This window comes from Bos taurus, chromosome 16 (assembly GCF_002263795.3).
Source record: "Bos taurus isolate L1 Dominette 01449 registration number 42190680 breed Hereford chromosome 16, ARS-UCD2.0, whole genome shotgun sequence".
Lineage (NCBI taxonomy): Eukaryota > Metazoa > Chordata > Mammalia > Artiodactyla > Bovidae > Bos > Bos taurus.
The window spans coordinates 27,132,722-27,157,020 of NC_037343.1; the positions used below are offsets into that span (position 1 = coordinate 27,132,722).

Consider the following 24,299-nt stretch of genomic DNA (forward strand, 5'->3'; position numbering starts at 1 on the left):
ACAGCTCAAGTGCAAAGATTACAGAAGATAGTAACAGGACTCATGGAGTTGGCTAGGTGACTTGATGGGCTTATTTATAATCCAGCTCACACAAAGAGGCAAAATACTATTTAAGGCTGAAACGTGGATGATTTTTCCAAGGCCAAAGTAGAGGCACAGAGCTGGAAACACCCCAGCCCCACTTAGCACATAGCACAGAGGTAACTTGCTGCCTTTCAGGTCATGATTTTCTGTTTTGTATGTTCCAGAAAATTTACCGGGAAATTGATGTGGACCGGTCTGGAACCATGAACTCCTATGAGATGCGGAAAGCATTAGAAGAAGCAGGTAATACTTCCTCACTGTATTTTCTTTCTTTTATCTGTAGAACATGTGAAAACTTAGACTATATGATACAAAGCTTGGTAAACTGAAATAAAGTAGGTGCTGCTGCTGCTGCTGCTAAGTTGCTTCAGTCGTGTCTGACTCTGTGCGACCCCATAGATGGCAGCCCACCAGGCTCCTGCCCCTGGGATTCTCCAGGCAAGAATACTGGAGTGGGTTGCCATTTCCCTCTCCAATGCATGAAAGTGAAAAGTGAAAGTGAAGTCGCTCAGTCGTGCCCGACTCTTAGTCACCCCATGGATTGCAGCCTACCAGGCTCCTCCGTCCATGGGATTTTCCAGGCAAGAGTATTGGAGTGGGGTGCCATTGCCTTCTCCAAAAGTAGGCGCTGGTTCAATACAAACACCTCCTTTTCGTTTGAATTTTAAAAACGAATTGGTAAAATGAAATGGAGTCCAGGATGTGTCTGCTCTCTAAGGCTTCTTGAATCCCATTTCCCTCTGAGGGCCCTGTTGGGTTGCAGGCAAAGTCAGTTCTCAACAGACCCACCACCCCCACTCCCCACTCCCCACCCTGTTCAGGTGCAGAAGTGGGGTGTCCAGCTCCATCCTTGAGTGAGTCCCTAACAGAATGTGATGTCCGTAAAAAAGGACACGAGCTGTGGGAGACCTGCAGAGTGGGAGACTGGTGTGGGGACAGATATGACAACATGGAGTTGTTCATTCGATGGGATAATGCTGCAGCAGAGACCCCCCAAGTGAGTGGTTTAAACAACATACACCATTCTCTAACATAGCAATTCAAGCTCAAGCCGTCCAAGGCCAGGATGGTGTCTCCTGCTGTCAGGGACCCGGGTTCCCTCTGTCATATTGTGTCACCAGCCTGCAGAGCATTGCCTGTATCTGCAGGACCAGGACAGCTTGCCAAAGCCACATGCTAGCAACAGGCTGACAGAAGGAGGGAAAGACAGTCTCCTTGTCTTCATATATATATGGGCTTCCCTGGTAGCTCAGCTGGTAAAGAATCCATCTGCAATGCAGGAGATCCCAGTTCGATTCCTGGGTGGGGAAGATCCCCTGGAGAAGGGATAGGCTACCCACTCCAGTATTCATGGACTTCCCTAGTGGTTCAGACAGTAAAGAATCTACCTGCAATGCTGGAGACCTGGGTTCAATCCCTGGGTTGGGAAGATCCCCTGGAGGAGAACATGGCAACCCACTCCAATACTCTTGCCTGGAAAATCCCCATGAACAGAGGAGCCTAGCAGGCTACAGTCCATAGGGTTACAAAGAGTTAGACATGACTCTTTGTCCATGTAAGTGTGTACGCACACACATATAAAGTATTATCTGGCTGCTTGCAATCCTCCTTGGGTCGTGTGAGATCTTTCATCATGTTATGTGAACTCAGTAGTTCATGGTGTGCGGGCTCAGTTGCCCCAAGGCATGTGGGATCTTAGTTCCCCAACCAGGCATGAACGCGTGTCCCCTGCATTGCAAGGTGGATTCTTAACCAGTGGACCACCGGGGATGTCCCAATCTCCTTGCCTTTAAGGGCATACATCACTCTGTACACAAATCCCAGTGCCAGGGCTTAGTCACAAGGCCTCAGAGGACTGTAAGGGAAACTGAGAAATGTAGCTTGAATTCTAGGCAGCCATGACCTGTTAAAAATTCTACTACTGTGGGAGACCTCCTTGGTGGTCCAGTGATTAAGACTCCACACTCCCAATGCAGGAGGCCCAGGTTCAATCCCTGGTCAGGGAGCTAGAGCCCACATGCCACAACTAAAGAGCCTGTGTGCCCCAACTGAAAGATCCTGCATGTGGCAACAAAGATCCCGTGTGCTGCAGCTAAGACGCAGCACAGCCAAATTAAAAAAAAAAAAAAAATTCTACTACTATGGAAAAAGGGAGAATTAATATTGGTTTAGCATGAACAGTTTCTGCCACATCCATCCAGCAACGCCAGAGGCACTAGGTTTGCAAAAAAAAATCTCACAGCAGAGCAACCAGGGGGACCAAAGCAAAGACAACTGTCATCTAAACCGCCCCGCCAGGTCCACAGCCCATGCACAGAGCCCACGGGTGCAATCGAACACCTCGCCATCAGTTTGCTTGTTCATTTAACTTCAGGTTTCAAGATGCCCTGTCAGCTCCACCAAGTGATTGTCGCCCGGTTTGCAGATGACGACCTCATCATCGATTTTGACAATTTTGTCCGGTGTTTGATTCGACTGGAGACACTGTTCAGTAAGTGCCCATTGGGGGAAAAGACCCATTTCAGTTCTCTCGGCAGGAAAGCAGCCTACTTTTCTTCATGGGTGAAACAACCTGAGCCAGAGACGAGTCTGTTCAGCTGGGAATGAAACTCCTTCTTTAATCTGGGGATAGTGGGAAGAAATCATAGCTGTGACATTCGATGAAATCGGCTGCCAGTCTGGGGAAGAGGATAATGTGATCTTTGTTTCAGTTCACTCATTTATGTGACATCCTCTTTCTTCCTCCACAGGGATATTTAAGCAGCTGGACCCCGAGAATACTGGAATGATCCAGCTTGACCTTATCTCTGTAAGTCAGCAGCCTCCCAGCCCAGACTCCTAGGGGAGAAGGGCTGTTACCGGGGCGACAGAAGCCTGAAGCTTTTGGTCTGTTAGTGACAGGCTATAAATGGTTATGAGATCCCAAACTGCACTTCTGTTTGGTTGTTCCCAACTACCTATTGATTCTCCAATCCAAGAAATACATGTGGCTCCTCCTCCCAAGAACTTTGCCCTGAGAATAGCACAAAGTTAGAATAAGGAGAGGGTGGCTGCAGAAGGCCTCTTAGAAAAATGACCTGCTAATTAGCATGCATGGGAGAAGGTGCTTATGCAAAGAAGTCCTTTGGCTGAAAGTTAAGTGGGTGTTAGGAAGAGCCATCATTCTTAGTTTTGCTTAAAAGGACTTTGTGAGCAAATTACTTTTCTCCATTTCCTCTGCCCTTGAAGTAAAACTAACAATAGTGACTAAGCGTGCCATATGTAATAATTGTGTTCATATGGTCTGGAACCCCAGTGACAGCCACCTATAAAATGATCACCAATCCAAATTCAGTTGGTACTCCAGTTCCACAGAAAGCAAAGCACAAAATGTTCTCTTGTCATCCAAAGACGACAAAGTGAGTGACGTACTCACTTCAAAGGAGGTCACTGGGGTTACTTTCATCCTCACAGGGCCCCAGCCTGCTTTTCCTCTGTCTGAGGGGGAGCTGAGCTTGGAACAGGGCTACCTACAGAGGGTGGGGTGGCATGACCAGTGCTGAGTGGGGATGACCGGATCCCATGGGCCAGAGAGGAGCAGAGTGTCAAGGACAGGGGGTGGGGTCGGGGGATGAGGGACTGTCACTTCTTTCCTTAAATTTAGAACTCTGGAGGAACCCAGAAACTAAATGACTCTTTCAGTCTGCTATTATGCATTTTAAAGTAACATGAGCCAACTGCAGATACATTTTAGCTGGTTCCAAAGAACTAATTTGCTTGAAACTCATGTAGCTCAGGAAATAACCCTCCCCTGAGACTGCAGTTAAGGTAGAGGCATTCCAGTTGGGGCCAAACATGCCACGTGTGAAGTTTGCAACTGTAGCCCCCTTTATCATTCTCAATGGAAATCTATTCCTCCCCGGCTGCCACTGTTCCCTATGACCAGCCTACTCACACCACCATCCCCATTTCCTCTAGGAAGCATCTTACCCACTGGCTTTCCATCCTTTCTTAGCCTTTCCTCTTACAGGTCCCTGGAGTTCCCCAGTCTTTTTTGTTTTTGGCTAAGGTGGTAACAGCAGGAAGATCTCCCCTTTGGTTTGCCATGATGGTCAACCTTGCCTGCAGGCTAGACCTGGGAAACTTCAAAAAGTCCCAATGTCCAGGCCCATTCCAGACTTAATTTCATTAGAATCTGGTGTAAAGTTCCCAGATTCCTCCAATATAGAACTAAGGTTGGAAACCACTAGTTTAAGGGTTTATCCACACCCTAAGCTAACCTCTGCTGTGACACTCTGAGGCACAGAGGTGGAAATGCTAATTCAAGTGTCCAAGTGTCATCGTTTCAGTCAACCTTGTAATTCGATTCGTGACCACCTGATTCAAATAACCACTTTTCACTGCCCTGTAAAAAGCTAGACTCTAGAAATCAGGTAGAAAGAAATGTGAGTTAGTGCAGTCACATCTTAAGCCTTAATCAGCTTTTCTGGTAAAACAGGCAATCTTTCAAAATAATCTACACCCTTTGAGTTTAAAAAGTGATCCCTGATTTTTTTTTTTCTTCCTTTCCTCACAGTGGCTGTCTTTTTCAGTACTTTGAAGTGATAACCAATCTGCCTGAAGATGTCTCATGAAAGAAAATCAGCTGAGGACTAAGCTTCCACGGAGAAACTTTTTATCTAGATCTTGAAATTATGGGAACATTTACTTAAACTGATGATTAGAGCTGAAAATGATATTGTCGACTTGAGAAAGCAGAACTTTCAGATATCCAAGTAAAAGATTTGCATATAATCATACTAAATGCAAGTCACTTAAACCCTTGACAAACTTAGAGAAAAATCTTCCATCTGTATATAGTATATACTTTTTACTTTTACACACTTTCCTGTTTAGAGCAATATTAAATCAGGAAAAACTGCAGGGAGGTGTTTAACAGCTGAGCTTAATTGAACATTCAGTCAACCTCAAAGGACACAACGTCCTTGCCAGCAATAGTTAAAGCAACTTCAAGTTTAAAAATGCAGCTATGACATCTACCAAACAGCTGTCCAGGGATTCCTTATTGCCCTTGGGTATAATGGGAAAACATGATGCATCATGAAGGCATCTCAAGAGGCCAGGTGAGAAGCACATCTCAGTCACTGGGTTAAGAGACAGATTTTATATAACATTGATTGGTTAACCAGCATGTCTTAACTCAAGTGCTGGAGCACATCTGGTCTTAACACACTGAGTGTTATGATACCAAAAGGATGCTACTCTGGCTCAGCTGAAGCACTGACCCAAACTGGGCATCTGTCTACAAGCCCACTGTGATGGAAGACAGCACAGCTGTTTGCCGCCCGCCTCAAATCTTCCCCAACTTCCCCACTAGCATCCATGCATGGACTGGGGGGAACGTCTCATAGAAACCCCCAGGGAAACCACCCAAGCTTGTTTCCTGGCTTTAACTTGGGGAAAATGCTAATGACATTATACAAATACTGCCTTGTTGCCTTATCTTCTTCCAAGTGTACTGTTCAATAAAGAGTCGCTCAGGCAATCCCACGTGGGTGCTGTTCTTCCTGGAGAGGCGCAGCAGTGAGCACCCCCAGTCACAGCCCACCCCACTCCAGCAAGGCGTGCTCCCTCCCTCTGAAACTGCCTGTATTGGGAGGAGGGGCCTGCTCATCTACCATTTCGTGGAACTGTAAAACTTTGTAAAAATCCAATTCAGAAGCTCTGATAATTGACCCTAAAGTTAGCTCCAATGTCTGCTGCTTCTTGGTCTCCTGAAGAGATACCGGCAGTTTTGGGGTGTGCCTGCCACTGAGTGTCCTTTGGTGGAGGGAGTAAGAGAGATCCGGAAAGGCATGCAACTAAAGCCCTGGTCAACTGCTGGGGATCCTTAAGGAATGGTGGACGGGAAATATGACTAGGAAAGATGACTAGGAAAGTGGTAAACGGCATTCGCTGGCTACTGGCCTGACCTCTTTTGATGATCACCACTTACTTCCCAAAGTCAAATCCTATGACCACATTTGGGCCCACCTGAGATAATCCAGGATAATCTCCCTATTGTCAGGTCAGTTGATTAGGAAATTTAAATCTGAAAAACCCTCTTGGCAGTACCTAGATTAGTGCTTGATTAAATAACCAGGTGTCTCAGGCTGCTGTAAAAAAATACCACAGGCTGTGTAGCTTAAACGACATCTATTTCTCATGGTTCTGGAGGCTGGGACATCCAAAACCAAGGTGCCAGCAGATTCAGTGTCAGGTGAGAATGGCAGCCTTCTTGGGGTATCCTCACAGATTATACTAGACTTTTCCTCTTATCAGGACACTAAGTTCATGCAGCCCCACCCTCATGTAAACCTAATCACCTCCCAAAGGCCCCACCTCCAAATACTATCACACTGGGGATTAGGGTGTCGACATGAATTTTAGGGGGACACAAATATTCAGTCCACAACACAACAGAACAAGAATATGGGGGACTGGCGGGGCATCTTCAGAATTTTGTCTACCACACAGGTCCTCTGACATTTCGTCCATGTTTTCTCTACTCACTATTAGTCTGAAAGGCACAGTATGTTCTGCTGTCTACCTTCCTTTCTTGCTAGAATCTACTACTCGTAAAAATGTCTAAGGAAACGTGACCACTCGTTTTCTCACCTGTATCTTCTAATAAATGAAACAGTTTTACTAAGCAAAATGAGGTCCCCAACAATTCACAAACTTGGTAACATATTAATGTGCAGGCTGGGGCTACATTAACTTTACATCCTGTAACTCAGTGTATATAACCATATGAAGCCTCTGAAATAAAATGAGGACACAAACAGCCTGTCAGAAGCTCTAGGTAAAGGTACAAGCTTCTATCACCATGGCCTCTAAGATCTTTTATAAAAAGTCTTAACTCTATATCAAAGACCACCACAAAAATCACAAATTGCAAAACTGAGCAAAGAAATATTTAATCACATGGCTGGTAAAGAAATATTATTTTTCAGCAGAGTATGATATTCCAATGACTTAGGAACTTGAAACACAGCTGTTAATGACATAAAAAACTAAAGCCAGTAAAAAGCTTAGAGTCAAAAAGTTTAATTTTATTACAATTATTTTTAAAGTCAACTATGATCTTGACAAATATCATGAGTTAAGTCTATAGCAAGTCTCTAATTTCTGAGATACAAAAGACAATAAATATAGATTCAAATCTCAGCCTAAAAACAAGAATCTAAATCTACCTGTAGTGTAGTGTGGTTTCAATATTTCAAAGATACGGTGCTACGAGGAATCATACCATCAGGTTATTGCTCACTGACAACCATCAAACAGTTCTTCACAGACAAGACACAGTCTGCGGCGCCTTTGAGCCTCCATGCAAGTCCCCCGCGGGCCTGCTGTTCTGGGGGACAATCAGATGGCACTGTGGTGGCACTGGTCCTGGTGGGAGGACAGGGGTGTGGCAGGCGCTGAAACACACCACCGGAAGCAGGCCAAGGAGCCGACCTCGCAGTAGTCCAGTAAGTGGTCCCATTTCTTGCAGAGAACAGGATTGTCACCATGGATCTTTCGGAGTACAACACAGGGCACCTTGCCCAGCACAGCGCATCAGCTTCCTGCCAAGCTCTGCTCCAGCGAGCTGAGCATCCTTCGCCAACAGTGGCTGCTCCAAGCCTTCATCTGCTTCCAGAGCTCCTTCTTCATGGCTTTCAAGTTACTCTGTCATTAAAATCAGTCTTGAGAAATTTCTGCCGCAAACGATCATACTGTTTCTTCTTAGTGGTAACAGAGATGAATTCTTCATGAACTAAACATCTGCAAAGTTTCAGGCCAAGCTCCTTTGTCTTGGTTTAATTCTTGGGTATAGCTGTTAAAAGAAGTTTTAAAATATTTACATATGCACGACATGGGAGTATAACACCTTCAGGAAAGTATGGGGGCGGGGGGGAGTGGGATGTTGATGTCACAGGAGAGAAGTTAAACCAAAGAAAGGACTCTCTGCCATGTGAAGCAACCAGAGTAGCTGAGTAACTCTTGTTGTCATAGGGGTTCCCTCAACAGGAACACTCCTGGTGCAGTGATATAAAATGTGGGATGGCTCAGAGCATTAACTTCCTCTACGCAGCCTACTGAACTGCAAATCAAGTCCAACGAGGACCACAAAGCACTGGAAGAAACGACTTGCAATACGCTGTAACTCCAACACGGAGAACTTCTGTTCTGAGGGAAAAGGTAAGGAGTGGAAAAATCTCTTTGAACTTTATGCGTAATGGACGTCACATGGTGTCATGGGACTGGAGACCGTCATGAACGAAATGCCACAGACTAAAAGTCTACAGATTTCAGGGAGGATAGTGGGGATTTTTTGTTTTAGGATCTCGTGCTTTTCCATAACAAGAGCTGGGAAGGAGAGTGTTCATGAAGCCAAGAGCAAGTCAGACTAGTCATTCAACTGGCAAACAAAACCAACCCTTCCTCCCTCCTTCTCCTCCTCCAGACAAAGGGGGAAGAAAAAGACAATCGAGTCGGACTTCAAGCCAAAACTGAAAAGTTAACTGAGGGATCAATGTTATATCAAGGACTGCTTCTCTCTGTGAGGAAAGATACTTGGCCAATACAGTCTTCAAAACTTGTATGTGAGCCTCTGACTAAAAATTCAACATTTAGGCAATTTCCTTTTCAAAAAAACTTCAAGAGAAACCCAAAGAAGTTGTGTAGAGGCCACATGTACCCAGGAAAGATTTCCAAAGGACTAAGAATATTTAAATGTTGGATTAAAATGAAAATCTTCAATCCAGTCCACTGATTTCAGAATCTTTGAAAGCCATCCTCAGGAGGAGAGCTTGATCTCTGACCAAGTGCTTCCACACTTGGGAACGAATCATTCTCCCCACGTTTCAGTAACCACTGGACCTCTCTGTTAGAAAATTAAAGTAAGACCCAAATAATCAACTACTTCTAAGGGGCAGAGCTTTCCCCAAGAAACTATAAGAAGTAAAAGTACATATTTCCTCTTGGTGTTCATTAAAGAAGGAAAATGGCTGCATGTAAGAGATTATGCTTCTCTGGCGCTAAAGTTTTTGTAGAAGCAAACAGGAGGGCTTGAAAGAGAAGCATCTCTATATTTCTACTTTTGTGTGTTAATTTGAAAAGCTTTTTTGAAGGGCTCCATGGCTTGTTTTGGTTTTTTTCCATGTTCATTACGATCAGATGAATAAATATTATCCAAACCCCAAATGTTTAATAATAATAAATTTTGCTCCCAGGAAGACAGGCATCAAGATGAAAGTGAAAGTGAAGGTCACTCAGTCGTGTCCTACTCTTTGCAACCCCATGGACTATACAGTCCATGGAATTCTCCAGGCCAGAATACTGGAGTGTGTAGCCTTTCCCTTCTCCAGGGGATCTTCCAGGTCTCCCACATTATAGGCAGATTCTTTACCAGCTGAGCCACAAGGGAAGCCCAAGAATACTGGAGTGGGTAGCCTATCCCTTCTCCAGCAGATCTTCCCAACCCAGGAATCAAACCAGGGTCTCCTGCATTGTAGGCGGATTCTTTACCAACTGAGCTATGAGGGAGTCAAGATGTATGAAGTCATTTATACTGTACATCAAACAACAAAGGAGAAGACTGAGTCAGAATGAGGAGACATGGGCCAGAATCCAAGCTCCAGATCCCAACACTGGAGTCATTTTAGCCATCTCCCCAGAGAGTAATGCCCGGGCAGAGGGACACTCCCAGTGCTCCCTGGTTTAGGACCTCAAGCTGAGCAGAAGCACTCTGCAGGCACAGACCATGCTGGCCTGACAAATGATGAAAATACAATAAAAATATCTCCCATTTGCTGTACATTAGACTCCGTCCAACTATACTAGCCTTTCCCTGAAAATACCCCCAGAATGTCTGCCCAAAGAGAGCAGCCCCTTCAGACTAATATAGATATGTTATGGGTTTATATGTGCTGGTGTGATTTGATTACTTTCTTGGTTTATATGAAACAAAATTCAACAGTAGAGCAAGAACAAAGAATCTTGCCTCTGGTGCCCTGTTCAAACTCTCTAGCAGATTCACAAATCCCGACTTAAATCCAAAATGTATTTCAAATTTCATAAGCTCAATTTCCATCATATTGTCCAATTATCTTCACTGTATTTATAAATGAAGACAGAACCCCAGACTTCTGGGGGCTGGTAAACCTGTAAATATGCTATTGATCATAATAGGAATCACTGGAAATGAGGTTCTGGATCTAAATTTAAGACAAAATGTTAAATTCCACTTCTCATTAACAAAGGGCAGCAGGCTGCACTGAACCTACAATACACAGCCATTTTCCCCAAGCCCCTCTCTGACACACATAAAGACATCATTCACTTACTCCCAGCAAATTGCGTGGAACATATCCTTCCTTGTCATTCAGGCGGGCCCACCACCATTCAATCTCATCTTCGTCTTCCCTGCGCACAATTGTCATGCAGTCTCCTTCTTTCATGGGCAGCTCGTCATCATTCTGAGGTTCATAGTCCCAAAGTGCGTAAATGATCCCTTTATTCATTATGCCCATTTTCTCCTGAACTCCTAAAATCATGTAAGATACAGCACAGAGTAAGTAACTCAGAGGATACCACGCTCAGAACCTGCAGCTCCATGAAACTAAATGAGAAGTAATGGGGACCTGCTGGAATGGGAGAAGCTACTACATTAAACATTCAATAAATAAACTTCCCGGGGCTGGGGAAGGAGAGGAACACCAGCAGGGTAGAAGCAACATATAAAAGACAAGTTAATGTATGCTATTAGCTTTAAACGAGCTCTAAAATTAACCAACACTTTATAAGCAGCTCTCAAAACTACTCTCACTCAGAATACAAAAAAAATTACAAACCCAGGAATGAAAAAAACAACTGTTCAAGTCTAGAATATTAAAAAAGTGGATGAGACATCTGTCAAATTTTAGCAGACTAAGTGTAATGACCAAGGAACTCTGGGATCATTTTTGTTCTCTACCTAAAACTTAAAGCAGGCAGAGAAAAAAGATCAGAATGTTGTGCCTGTTAAAGTGGTTTCTATTAATTTCCAAATAAGGAAAGATGGAAGAAAAATATATATAAAATGTTAGAATGCAGATATAGGGACAGGTATTAGGATATAAAAGTCTATGTATAGTCAACTTGAATCAGAATTCTAAAAGTCACTGAAGTCCACAAACTGGGGGAAGGAAAAAAAAAAATCCCCAAATGCTCACTTTTTACCAGAGTTAACACCAGATTTGCAGATGAACTAGGACTGTAGGTTTCATCTTTCTCCATTTATACCTCCCTATCCTCTAAGGTCGGAGAAGGCAATGGCACCCCACTCCAGTACTCTTGCCTGGAAAATCCCATGGACGGAGGAGCCTGGAAGGCTGCAATCCATGGAGTCTCGAAGAGTCAGACACGACTGAGCGACTTCACTTTCACTTTTAACTTTCATGCATTGGAGAAGGAAATGGCAACCCACTCCAGTGTTCTTGCCTGGAGAATCCCAGGGACAGGGGAGCCTGGTTGGCTGCCGTCTATGGGGTCGCACAGAGTTGGACACGACTGAAGCAACTTAGCAGCAGCAGCAGCATCCTCTAAGGTGATGCTAATAAGGAGTCGCAATCATCAACAGGCAGGCAACACAGGGGAAGGGGAAGAGGAATTAGACAACAATCTCCTGAGCAAGGCAGACTTCATTATTATTTTCACTTTTTTAGAAAAGCCAGGAAAGTATCTGCTTGCTTATGAAAATAGTCAGGTCTTTCAACTTACGTGAACCTAAGTTATTGATTATAAACCTATTTTTCTTGTGTCAGTTAATGCAGCAGCACACGCTGCCTGTCTCTCACTCTGGGCAAAACTAGAAATTAAATCATTCTTTTCCAAAAGAAGGCTCTGCCTATCTAGAGGGTCAGGTTTCTACTCATGGGGACAAGTGAATCTCCAACTTTCCTGCTTATATAAGACATGCAAAATATGGGAGATTCACAAGGACAATAAGACTTGATACAACCATGATTCCACTAAATTTTAAAGCTGGCCAGATTTGTTATCTGTTTGGGATGGAATGATGCACTCGAAATAACAACTCGAGTCTCAATTCCAGGAAATCATTAGACGTGAAAGACAATTTCTCATTGTTTATTAAACTAAGAGTTACAAATTACTGTTTTAAACAGTTCCTGAGGGCCTAAAAACTTGCTCCACCCTCACTGTAATTTGGGAAATGCAAACTAAAGCCACAGTGGGATAGGATTCCAAACCCACTGAAGGTTAAAGAGAACACGGAGCAGAAGGAACACTCTGCTTGACAGGCCTCCCTGTGACCTGGCAGCTAGTTCTAGGGACACTGGGAGACGAGGACAAAAATGGTCACCAGGGCGGAAGGAAGGAAGCAAGCAAGAGAGAGGGACGGAGGGAGGCATGAAGCGGGAAAACAACCCAATGTCCACCCAAAGTAAAATGGAAATATAGCTTGTGGGAGAGTCCCAAAATGGAACAGCAGCACAGTGAAAAGAAACGTCAGCTACAGGCAACACCACCAATGACTCTCAAAAGCCACAGTGGATGAAAAAAGAAGCCAGGGCATCACTAGTATGGTTTATTCTATGTAAAGGTCAAAAACGGGAAGATAAACAATATTAGTTGTAGGAGTCATACAGAGGTGATAAAACTATTGTTATCAATTCCAGGGGGCAGTCACCAAAGATGTGAGAGGGGCTATGTCAGGAGGGGCCCAACTGATGGCTGAGAGCACTCAGCCTCTGTTTCCCAGGCTGGATACCTGGATGCTTCACTGTGTTCAGTCTAGTAGCATCAGTATTTAAACTACATATCAGAAATGCTCTCAGTATCCACGATCAGATCAGATCAGTCGCTCAGTGGTGTCCGACTCTTTGCGACCCCATGAATCGCAGCACACCAGACCTCCCTGTCCATCACCAACTCCCGGAGTTCACTCAGACTCACATCCATCAAGTCAGTGATGCCATCCAGCCATCTCATCCTCTGTCGTCCCCTTCTCCTCTTGCCCCCAATCCCTCCCAGCATCAGAGTCTTTTCCAATGAGTCAACTCTTCACATGAGGTGGCCAAAGTACTGGAGTTTCAGCTTTAGCATCATTCCTTCCAAAGAAATCCCAGGGCTGATCTCCTTCAGAATGGACTGGTTGGATCTCCTTGCAGTCCAAGGACTCTCAAGAGTCTTCTCCAACACCACAGTTCAAAAGCATCAATTCTTCGGCACTCAGCCTTCTTCACAGTCCAACTCTCACATCCATACATGACCACAGAAAAAACCATAGCCTTGACTAGACGGACCTTTGTTGGCAAAGTAATGTCTCTGCTTTTCAATATGCTATCTAGGTTGGTCATAACTTTCCTTCCAAGGAGTAAGCGTCTTTTAATTTCATGGCTGCAGTCACCATCTGCGGTGATTTTGGAGCCCAGAAAAATAAAGTCTAACACTGTTTCCACTGTTTCCCCATCTATTTCCCATGAAGTGATGGGACTGGATGCCATGATCTTCATTTTCTGAATGTTGAGCTTTAAGCCAGCTTTTTTACTCTCCACTTTCACTTTCATCAAGAGGCTTTTGAGTTCCTCTTCATTTTCTGCCATAAGGGTGGTGTCATCTGCATATCTGAGGTTATTGATATTTCTCCCGGCAATCTTGATTCCAGCTTGTGTTTCTTCCAGTCCTGCGTTTCTCATGATGTACTCTGCATATAAGTTAAATAAACAGGGTGACAATATACAGCCTTGACGAACTCCTTTTTCTATTTGGAACCAGTCTATTGTTCCATGTCCAGTTCTAACTGTTGCTTCCTGACCTGCATACAAATTTCTCAAGAGGCAGATCAGGTGGTCTGGTATTCCCATCTCTTTCAGAATTTTCCACAGTTTATTGTGATCCACACAGTCAAAGGCTTTGGCATAGTCAATAAAGCAGAAATAGATGCTTTTCTGGAACTCTCTTGCTTTTTCCATGATCCAGTGGATGTTGGCACTTTGATCTCTGGTTCCTTTGCCTTTTCTAAAACCAGCTTGAACAACCACGATACATTTCACAAATTTTTAAAATTTCTGGTCAAATGTCCTTAAATGTTTTAAAAAATCACATTCCTTACTTAAATATAGCTCAATCACCAATATGAGCTATATTTTTTCAATATATGTTTTTAACAAAACAAAACACATATTACATAACACTGATTTTTAAATACAGTAATACATCAAAATTATTCTTCGATCTAGAGTTCAGAACACAAACAGTAAATGATCATAATATCAACAATAAAAACTAAGAGCTGAGAGATAAAGAAGAGAATCTACAGTCTGTGGTTCTTCCTCTGACTCTCTCCCTTCTCTCCTAGAGCCTGAAAACAGGCCTAGTCACACCCCAAGCACAGCGAGAGAAGACGTTTCACCTTGGGCATCTTCCCATGTCTGATGCCTGAGTGGTTTGGGGTCCTGGGACCCGCTGCCTCATTTGTCTCTCGCTTTATCGCTTCTCCCTTCCTCTCAAGCCAGTCTAAAAACAAATACTAACCTCAACTTCTAAGATTTGTAAATAAAAAAAACTTTTCCCTGTAAATAACAATGCCAACCAACATCTATCCATCTAAAACCTCAAGTCCATTTTTCTCTGGGTACAGCACTGATGGTATTATCCACTAGAATAATAAACGCAAAAATAAGAGAACAAAAGAGTAAAAAAATTAGCTCTGAAGTACATGTGATCTACTTTGTGACAAGTCTGATTTAGCAGGAAAACTTGAATCAGTTGGATTCTTATTCCAACAATGCATTTCTCTTGCTCATCTTAGAAGCGGGGAGGAGAGTTCTGTGTACTTATGCGCAAAGCTACAGCAAGATACAGCATCATTTGCCAAGTACTGAGGTCTTACTAGAGGATCTTTTGATGGTCAAAAGCTATTAATCCTGCTAGATGCAATGCTGCATCACTGTCTTTTGTTGGTAAAGATGTCCCGGACAATAGCTGCTTCTAGACACACACACACACACACACACACAAAAGCTGCATTCACATTTGAGATCAAGGCTGCCCTATTTTCAATGCCTAGGACAATGTACCAACACAAAATGCTTTCCCAAATAATAAGTGAAAGTCGTTCAGTCGTGTCTGACTCTGCGACACCATGGACTACATAGTCCACGGAATTCTCCAGGCCAGAATACTGGAGCGGGTAGCCTTTCCCTTCTCCAGGGGATCTTCCCAACCCAGGGATCAAACCCAGGTTTCCCGCATTGCAGATGGATTCTTTACCAGCTGAGCCACAAGGGAAGGCCAAGAATACTGAAGTGGGTAGCCTATCCCTTCTCCAGCAGATTTTCCTAACCCAGGAATCAAACCAGGGTCTCCTGCATTGCAGGCGGATTCCTTACCAACTGAGCTATCAGGGAACCCCCAAATAATAAGAACACTTATCAAATGACACCCTAGAGATACAGGATACACGAATGCAGTAATCAATACAGGTGTATCTAGTTGCTCCATACCATACAGAAATTGCGAGCACTGGGTGTAGCCTTCTTCCATCTCCTCGCACTTATCGGCAGCCGTCTGCATATCACTGTAGGTCATGGCAAACACAGCGGCTCCTGACTCCACCAAGAACTTACACACCTGGACGTTGTTACAGGAGGCAGCGCAGTGCAGCGGGGTCCTGTGGAGAAGGACACAGCAAGGGCTAGAGACGGCTTCCCAAACTGAATGACAATTGCTATGACAGAGTATCTGAAAAGACAGTTCTCAAGTCTGTCATCTACCAAGCCCCTCCCGAAAACCTTTCACACCGATTTTTGAAAATCAGTTAAACACAGATATCTGAGCCCATCTGAGAATTACAGAGCCACGAAGGTAAATGTCAGGGTGCTGGACTACACCAGGGCCAGGGCAGCCCAGCAGGTGAGAGGAATCAAGCACAGGAGTGAAAGGACATGGAAGGGTCTGATCATCTAAAGCAGGATAAAATGTATTTAGTTCCACGCTCTGGAGCATCCAGTCTAATTATTCCTGCCACAGTGGAGGTTATAATTCTTTAAATAACAGGCCTTTTCTCAAAACATGCACCTTTAAAGATCCCTTTTGAAGGAACTAAATTGCACCTAAATAACTCCCTTCATCCAACACTTAAAATCCTTACTGAAACTTAATTGGGAAAAAAAAAATGCCAATTCAATCTGGATCAGAAAAAATGACTGTAAAATACACATCTCAATCTATGGTGAGCAGACACTTATGAATACCATGACAGAGAATCTTCCCTAGCATCTCAAATGTTTTGTAATGTATTATAAATGACTCCAGATTCATAGTAAAGGTGGAAGAGTCAGGACCACTGCTCAAACTCAGAAGACAGGCTTGAGGACAGTAATCAGGCCCTGAAGTACATGAGAATTCACTTCTTTACCCTCTTCTCCTCCCCTCGTCATTTTATTCCCTTTGGGTCTTTCAGAATAGAAATTTATTTCCTATCACCCATCCCAAACACTGAGTTCAATAGTTTGGTGACTATTACTGTAGATTTTTGAACTGCATGGCTTTTTTAATAGTGAACAATTATACATAATCTAAACTCCCAATATTAGGAAAACAAAGGCATTATGACACCTTAAGAATTTGTTTTGCTTATGGCATAAAGTTAAACTAAAAAAGTAGGCATAAAAAAGACAAATACTACATGTTACCACTTATATGCAGAATCTAAAAAATAAAACAAACAAATGAATACAAAAAAACATGGAGACTCACAGATACAGAGAACCAACTAGCGGTTACCAGTGAGGAGAGTGCAGCAAGGAAGACAGCAAGACAGGGATAAGGGACTCAGACAGACAAACTACTATGTATAAAATAAATACACTACAGCACAGGAAATAGAGGCAATATTTTAAAAATAACTAAGCCGAGTATAATCTATAAAACCTTTGAATCCCTATGCTATACACCTGAAACTAATATAGTATTGTAACTCAACTATATCTCAATTAAAAAAAACAAAACTCCACTGAGAGCTAAACTAAAAAAACAAAAAGAGAGACATAAAAAGCTATATATACACACACATTCATACATGAGCTTGAAGGAAGTATATTAAAATACTGATGGTGGGGTGCACATGGCTTGTTTTCCTCATTTCTCTATTTTTGCATGTTTCCATATTCGGCTCATATTTTATACATATTAATTTTTTAAAACTGCAACCAAAATGCTTCTCAGAGTATCATTTATAACAAAACAAAAAGTTGGAACAACAGTCTAAATGTTTAACAAGAAGGAGACAGTCACAGTAAACAAGTCACAGCCAAGTGAGGAGGACCCATGCATATGGGTGTCTGCAATTTATGTGTATACATGTATATTTTATATCACAATTATTTCCATATCAAGAGAAAAAACAGCCTATAAAATTAAAATACTTGAGTAACCATGGTGTGATTTACAACTTAAAAAAATTTCCCATATAGAAAGAAGTAGATTTTTGGTATTTTCCCCACAAAAAAAGCATATCATAATTTAAAATTTTATTTTTTCAAAAAATTAAATACAAAATTTAGTATCCATTCAGTTATCCTGGTAACTACAGTTATCAGGAGTAACAGTAACTTATTTGGGCCTTTGACATTATTAGATAATAATAATGTATTATCTTATAAACAATAATATTCATCATTTGCAATAGTATCTCCTGAGATTATCCACAAACCAGTTCCACAAAATGTTCCATGAAAAATGGATTCCACAGTCAAAAATATTTGGGAAAGGTTATAAATTATTCAATACGCTCCCTCTTAAGAGACATATGGTAGTTTCAGGGAGGTGGAAGGAACCTGCTTAAATCAGCATTTCTCAGATCTGCAGAAACATGCCAGTGAACTGTATACCACCTTGGGACATTTCTTGTTTTTATTAGTTAACTACTAAACTTCTAAAACTCCATCTGCTTCCAGAATGGGAGTGAGAGGACTGTTAACACGAGGACATATTAATTCCTTGAAAGTGTCTCCCACGTCTCCCCTTTTAGATTATAAATAGCGTGAGGACACGCACTGACATACTTCTTTGCCCTCCAGAAGCACCTACAACACCGTTCCTCTGCTGCCTACACAGCAGATACAACGGAAGCCAGAATGGAGTTTAAAAGAAAGTCTTACCATCCATCACTGTCAGCAGCATTGACATTTACACCAAACTGCACCAGGAATTTCACAATTTCAGTGTGACCTGCACACACAGCGTTGTGAAGAGCTGTAATACCTTCATCATTAGGCAGGCTTGGGTCATCAACCTATAACGTCAATAAGAAGGGCGACTGTTACTCAAATTTCTTGTTGCCCAAATGATCAAACATTAGCTGGCTCTTTAGGATTAAGAGAACTGAAAGAAACTCTTGTAGTAATTTTTTTTTTTTTAAGAAAATCATAATTAAAACCTACAGAAGCCAAAAAAACTGTACCAAGAACAGTTCTAGAAGCAAGATAGACATTAAGTAGGCACTCACTATAAAAAGGTTTTTTAAAAACTGAAAAAGTCCCAGAAACTATAACCTTACAGTCATTTTTGTTTATTTATCCTCCAACCTCCCACCACAAATTAGTGTCTAAGCAGAAGTCACATTTGCCATAAAGAGGAAGAAAGGTCAAACTAAAAATATTTTAAATAGCAGGCTTCTGAAAAGTAGGGACCACAATTGAAACCACTGCAGAGTACAAATCCATACATGAACAATTTTTAAAGGAGGGTCATGATCTCCCTGGGAAAGCAAAGTAACCCCAGAGAAAACTGAACGTCCACATTATTGAAACTGTTACAGCCACACTCTTAAAACAGAGAAGCTGGTTGTGGAGCATGCTCAAAAGTTCCTCTCAACAAACCCAACTCCCAAAAGAGAAAACAACGTCAATTACAGTAGCTTTCTGATCAGAGCTTTAAAACAAAATACAAGGTCATATTTATGAAATTAACTAATTCAATCATACCTCATAAATAATTCTCTGTACAAGGTCAAATTCTCCCTCCAAAGAGGAATCTAGAAGCAAAGCGAGAGGGTTGAATTTCACCCTCATTCCATGTGCAATCCGCTCGGAACCAGTTTTACGCAAGTTTGTCCTTTTGCCCTGCAGAAGAAACACAGGGAAGATTTAGGAGACCACAAAACAACAAAAAGGAGAGGAATAACATCTCAGCTGAGTTAGTAAAAAGAACTTTAAAATATATATATTTAGCACATTTTATTAAAGTGTAACATTATATTAGAAAGTATATAAATCATAATACATAGCTTAATATTTATATATGCATATAACAGAGTGGAAAGAACTTAACTCTTTAAAACTTAGTGAAATCACATTTGGGTAACACTGGGCTAAGAGTAAAATCTGTAAAGCAGATTGGATTATTTGTCAAGGATCAAAATTAGCCAAGACTGGTCTTTAAATTACCTAATATAGTAGAACAAACCCCACATGATTAACCTGAGCAAGAGCACAAACTCTAAATTCTGATAGCTGACATGTATTGAATGATTATTCTTTTATTCTTCAGGAAAACTCTATTATCCTGTTTTACAGATAAGGAAATTGAGGCACACAGCCTGTAAACATCAGTCAGAGACGGAATCAAATCCGAGTAATCAGGCTTCTTCAAAACACTTTCTTTTAATCATTTCACAACATAAAGCCTCTTGTGGGGTTGGAGGGGAAAGTATATTGTAAGGAAAAATATAAATATCAGTCTGACTTAGATAAACCAGGGAAGAATCCTACCAGTCTTAAAATGCTATCACTATTTTATATTTGAAAATTTAACTGTATTCCAAGATATGTGAATAAATTAATCAAGTCCTCTCTACATTTTAATACATCAGGCTTAAAAAAATTAGGCAACCAGACCTAACATTCTCCCTAAGGTAGGTTTCTTAAACACAACCAACAGAGTAGAAACATTTCCTAGGGTATGATATACCACACTTCTTTCTTTTATTTCAGGTATGGAAACTACTGAGTTTTGAAAAACATTAAGTGGCAATCAATATATTTCACAAATGTGCAATGGCTAAAATGCTGTCTCTTGAAAAAAAAGAAATGTAAATATTACATGGCAGCGATAATACAACTCATAAATAATACAGTCATATCCACTTTCAAACAAAAGTACAAAATAGAGGCTCCTACTTTACACGAGCTAAGAAGGAAAAACTTGATAAATCACTTTCCTAGGAAGAGAATGACAGAATCTTGCTTAACACTAAGAGAATCATGCCTCAGAACTTAGAAGCACGAATTTGTTTAAAAAAAAAAAAAGTTTTAAGTTCTATTTTAAAACATTTCCCCTTACAATTCAATGTTCACTGTCTAAAACTTTTAAACAAATGTTGACTGTAAACTAGTAGCTAAAGCTACTTTGGATAATCATTATTTTTGAATACTACCACATCTAAAGATGTAATAAGGGATCAAATGTATAAAGCACTTAAAAAAAAGAAGCTTTAGCAATATTTATTTATTTAAAATTTTTTAGCCACGTGGCATGTGGGACCCTAGTTCCCCAACACCTTGATCAAAAACCCATGCCTCTTGTATGGAAGCAAGGCGTCTTAACCACTGGATCGCCAGGAAAGTACCTAGAGCGGTTTTTTAGAAATCCTTATAATATACTATGTTGCTTTGCCCAGGTTTTAAAAATTGATAGCTTGCATTCCTACTGAAATAAAATTGACTTCACATTAAACTCTGAAAAAACCGACTTTAAAGACATTCTCAGGTTTTGATCTTCTCACTACTTCAAAGAGGCATAATAAACTCCCAAAGAAAAGCTTAATATTTGGAAGGAGTCTGGGAGACATGCCCAAGTCAAAACATACAAAGCTTTAGAATAGCTTCATGTCATCTAAAATGTATGGGATGCGCAAAAGCAGATCTAAGAGGGAGCTTTACACACTTACCCCAGGAAACAAGAAAAACCTCAAATAAACAACCTAATCTTATATTTAATGCAACTAGAGAAAGAAGAACAAAGAAAACCCTATGTCAGCAGAAGGAATCACAAAGATTAGAGGAGAAACTAATGAAATAGAGACAAAAGAAACAACAGAAACAGTGAATGAAACCAAAAGCTGGTTCTTCGAAAAGGTAAAATTGATAAACCTTTAGCCAGACTCATCCAGAAAAAAGGGAGAGGGTGCAAATCAATAGAATTAGAAACGAAAGACGGAAGTTACCACGGACACCACAGAAGTACCAAGGACCTTAAGAGACTACTACAAACAATTCATGCCAATAATATGGACAACCTGGAAGAAATGGACAAATTCTTAGAAAGGTACGATCTTCCAAGGCTGAACCAGGAAGAAATAGAAAATATGAACAGACCAATTACAATTGCTGAAACAGAATAACTTAATGTCAGAGCACAAGGAAACCTAAGGGATCACTATGATACCCGGAGACTTCAAACCAGGCCGAAGGTGAGGATGAGGCTAAAGATTGTATACCCCACTCTCTCCTACACCCCAATTCAAGCAGAACCCAATTCTTCCAGAACCATTACAATTTTATCGATGTCAGAAGTTTGAGGTTCCATCTAAATATGACACTGAAAAATCTGAAAATAAATTTCAATGCTTTCAAAAGTAAAATTTGAAAGAGTGATGTCAACAAGAAGTTAAACCATCTGCCTTATTTCACAGAGCTAAACTAATGATCAAAAGTTCCAAATGCAGTCTTTTCATTCCCAGTGTTGCTTCCCTAATATGCATGCAACACCAGCTACAGAAGAAACAGCAGACGTGGTATTTATAGGTCTAAGAACAAAACTTTTGTTTCCTCCATAAAGAAAGGGGGTCTTCCTAAAAAGTGAAAATGTTCATGATACTGAATATACTGCATTTTGATAACATTTGTAAGACCCACTCTGTGCCAAGAGAATTGCAAAATAAAAGGGAAGCTGTGGAAGACATTTGTTATAATCAGCAGTTTAAACACAGATCTTCATTTGTGAATGGCCTAAGTACTCGCTGGTGTTTTGCTGAGTTGTGACCATCAGCCACCGAGAAGGCTGTGACAAGATAAAAGCTTTCTGCGATGAAAGGTTTTACTTACAGGAGGCAGAGAAACTTGCCCGGTGATCTCAGGTGGACGCAAGCTCACAGAGTCTTCTCCCGGGCCTTCTGGTTCCCCAGATGGGTATGGCGGGGGTGGGTAGGGGGGGTACTCCTCCAGGTACACTTCCAGCAGAGGGGGAGCCTCTGGGTTTGGTTCTTCCACGCTGTTCTGGAAATTCGGGCTGCTGTCTGGGACTCCTTCAGGCACATACTCGAGGCCTGTAGAAGGAGCTGGAGCGTCATTGCTCTCTGTACTGGCGCTCCCGGCCTCCTCCGGGGACGCCGGCTCAGGAACCAGAGGGACCACCTCCTTCTCTGGCTCCACAGGCAAATATGGATTCTGAATCTCCAGCGGGCTTTCCGGGCTGGCAGTCCCAGAAGCAGACTTGGATGGGTAGGCTGGGACAGAAATGGTCTCCATGGCGGCGATGGTGGTCCTCTGATACAGAAGTTTCTGAATATTCGGCCCATTAGGACCCTCGGGTTCTGTAATAGAGCTGCGTTTCTTTAACGGCCGTGGGGCGTTCGACAGTTTCTTTCGTAGGGCTTCCAGGTCGGCATCACTCTGGTTTCGGTAAGGATTAGAAAGGAAAGGCAGTAATTTGGTCGGGCTGAGCGGCCGAGGAATCCTTTCATTTTCGTGGGTCTCCTGAACTGAAGAAACAGGCTCTGTTTCGGGTTCTGGGCTGCCAGATTTGCCCTGGTTATTGGAATAAACGTTCTCTGGGAGCTGCTGTTGGTTCTGAGCAGCAGCAATCACAGGCTTCCCATACACTAATTGGAATTGGGGGGGAAAAAAGGCCTTGATTAATATTAAACAAAACTAGCAAATAACAGACAGAAGTAACAATAATTAAAGCCTCTTTTAATTTCATAGTTATTACATAAATACCCTTCAATACAACTAATTTTTAAAAATAATAAACAGAGCAAGGTTTCCACCACTGCATAATACATATAGGTTAAATCAAAACCCTCACTGATTGTAAACAGGCCCATTATTTTACGTATCAATAAGAAAACGCTGCCAAGTACAGTTGTAAGAAATCACTTACATAGCATCCACATTTAAATTGTTTAAATGTGAAATACATAAATAAATAAAATGTCAAACTGTGAAAAAGATTTAGAATCAATGAAAACTGGTAATCCTTTCATGTGTCCAAATTAAAACTAAACATGCGTGATCCCATCTTTTAGTTTTCAAAAGTAAGTCAATGTGAGAAATCATCTGGCTCACAAAATTATTAATAACCACCTATATTTACCAAAACTAGTCCCCTTAGACATTCTATCACCATTATCTAATTCCCAAATTATTATATGAGCAGTTCACACCAAAGACTCATGAAAAGAGAAAGATGAAGTATGCATACAAATTCTCTGCTGTGTAATTAGTTCCATGACATCTGGGGCCACAGCTACATGCTTATTTCATAACTAGAAAGCCTTTTCATTCATTTAAAACTTATTGAATTGTATTCTAGTCCCGTAAAGTAATGACTCTTAAAAAGGACCCAACAAATGACCAGACCATGTACATTTAACACAAAGTAATCTTTTGATGTTTTATATATAAGTAGTAGCTGTGTCCTCATTAGAACAACTTAAAATATAGTAGAGAGCATTAAAAAAAAAAAAAAAGCCATTCACAGAGGCAGCTGTCCAATCCTCTATGCCCCAAGAATGTCTGGTCAGACCTCGAGGGAAGACACAGCCTTCTGCACGGTAATTACCCACAGGCACTCTTCCCCCCTCACCAAGGGGCTTGTCCGTGAACAGGAAATAAACACGTGGGAAATTTAACACAGGAGGTGATGTCATCCCTACAGGTTTTACTTATCTATTTCATTCATTTATTTCATTTTACTCATATTTTATCTACCTATCATTTTCAGCTACCACAACAGCTGGCATTTAGCACAAACTCCTTTAAACTCTCCATGTAGAACAGGAAAAAAGTGAAAGTGAAGTCAGTCGCTCAGTTGTGTCTGATTCTTTGCGATCCCATGGACTGTAACCCACCAGGCTCCCCTGTCCATGGGGATTCTCCAGGCCAGAATACTGGAGTGGGTAGCCATTCCCTTCTCCAGGG

General features: G+C 41.7%; 2 protein-coding genes across 5 annotated transcripts in view; one reads left to right on the forward strand and one right to left on the reverse strand.

The window, feature by feature from the left end:
* Positions 1 to 5,608, forward strand: part of CAPN2 (calpain 2) — a 58,323-nt gene extending 52,715 nt beyond the window's left edge. Inside the window, exons 18-21 of the mRNA NM_001103086.1 lie at positions 249 to 327; positions 2,459 to 2,575; positions 2,835 to 2,893; positions 4,640 to 5,608. Of these exons, the coding sequence (NP_001096556.1) occupies positions 249 to 327; positions 2,459 to 2,575; positions 2,835 to 2,893; positions 4,640 to 4,663 (279 nt within the window). The 3' untranslated portion in view covers positions 4,664 to 5,608. The remainder of the gene's footprint in view (positions 1 to 248; positions 328 to 2,458; positions 2,576 to 2,834; positions 2,894 to 4,639) is intronic.
* A 1,398-nt stretch (positions 5,609 to 7,006) lies between these two features.
* Positions 7,007 to 24,299, reverse strand: part of TP53BP2 (tumor protein p53 binding protein 2) — a 68,690-nt gene continuing 51,397 nt past the window's right edge. For all 4 annotated transcript variants that reach the window (XM_024976682.2, XM_059875666.1, XM_024976681.2 and 1 more), the window contains 6 exons: positions 22,203 to 22,978; positions 19,083 to 19,220; positions 18,258 to 18,391; positions 15,600 to 15,766; positions 10,437 to 10,636; positions 7,007 to 7,924 (listed from right to left, as the gene is read on the reverse strand). In XM_024976682.2, coding sequence (XP_024832450.2) covers positions 7,883 to 7,924; positions 10,437 to 10,636; positions 15,600 to 15,766; positions 18,258 to 18,391; positions 19,083 to 19,220; positions 22,203 to 22,978 — 1,457 coding nt within the window. In that variant the 3' untranslated portion in view covers positions 7,007 to 7,882. The remainder of the gene's footprint in view (positions 7,925 to 10,436; positions 10,637 to 15,599; positions 15,767 to 18,257; positions 18,392 to 19,082; positions 19,221 to 22,202; positions 22,979 to 24,299) is intronic.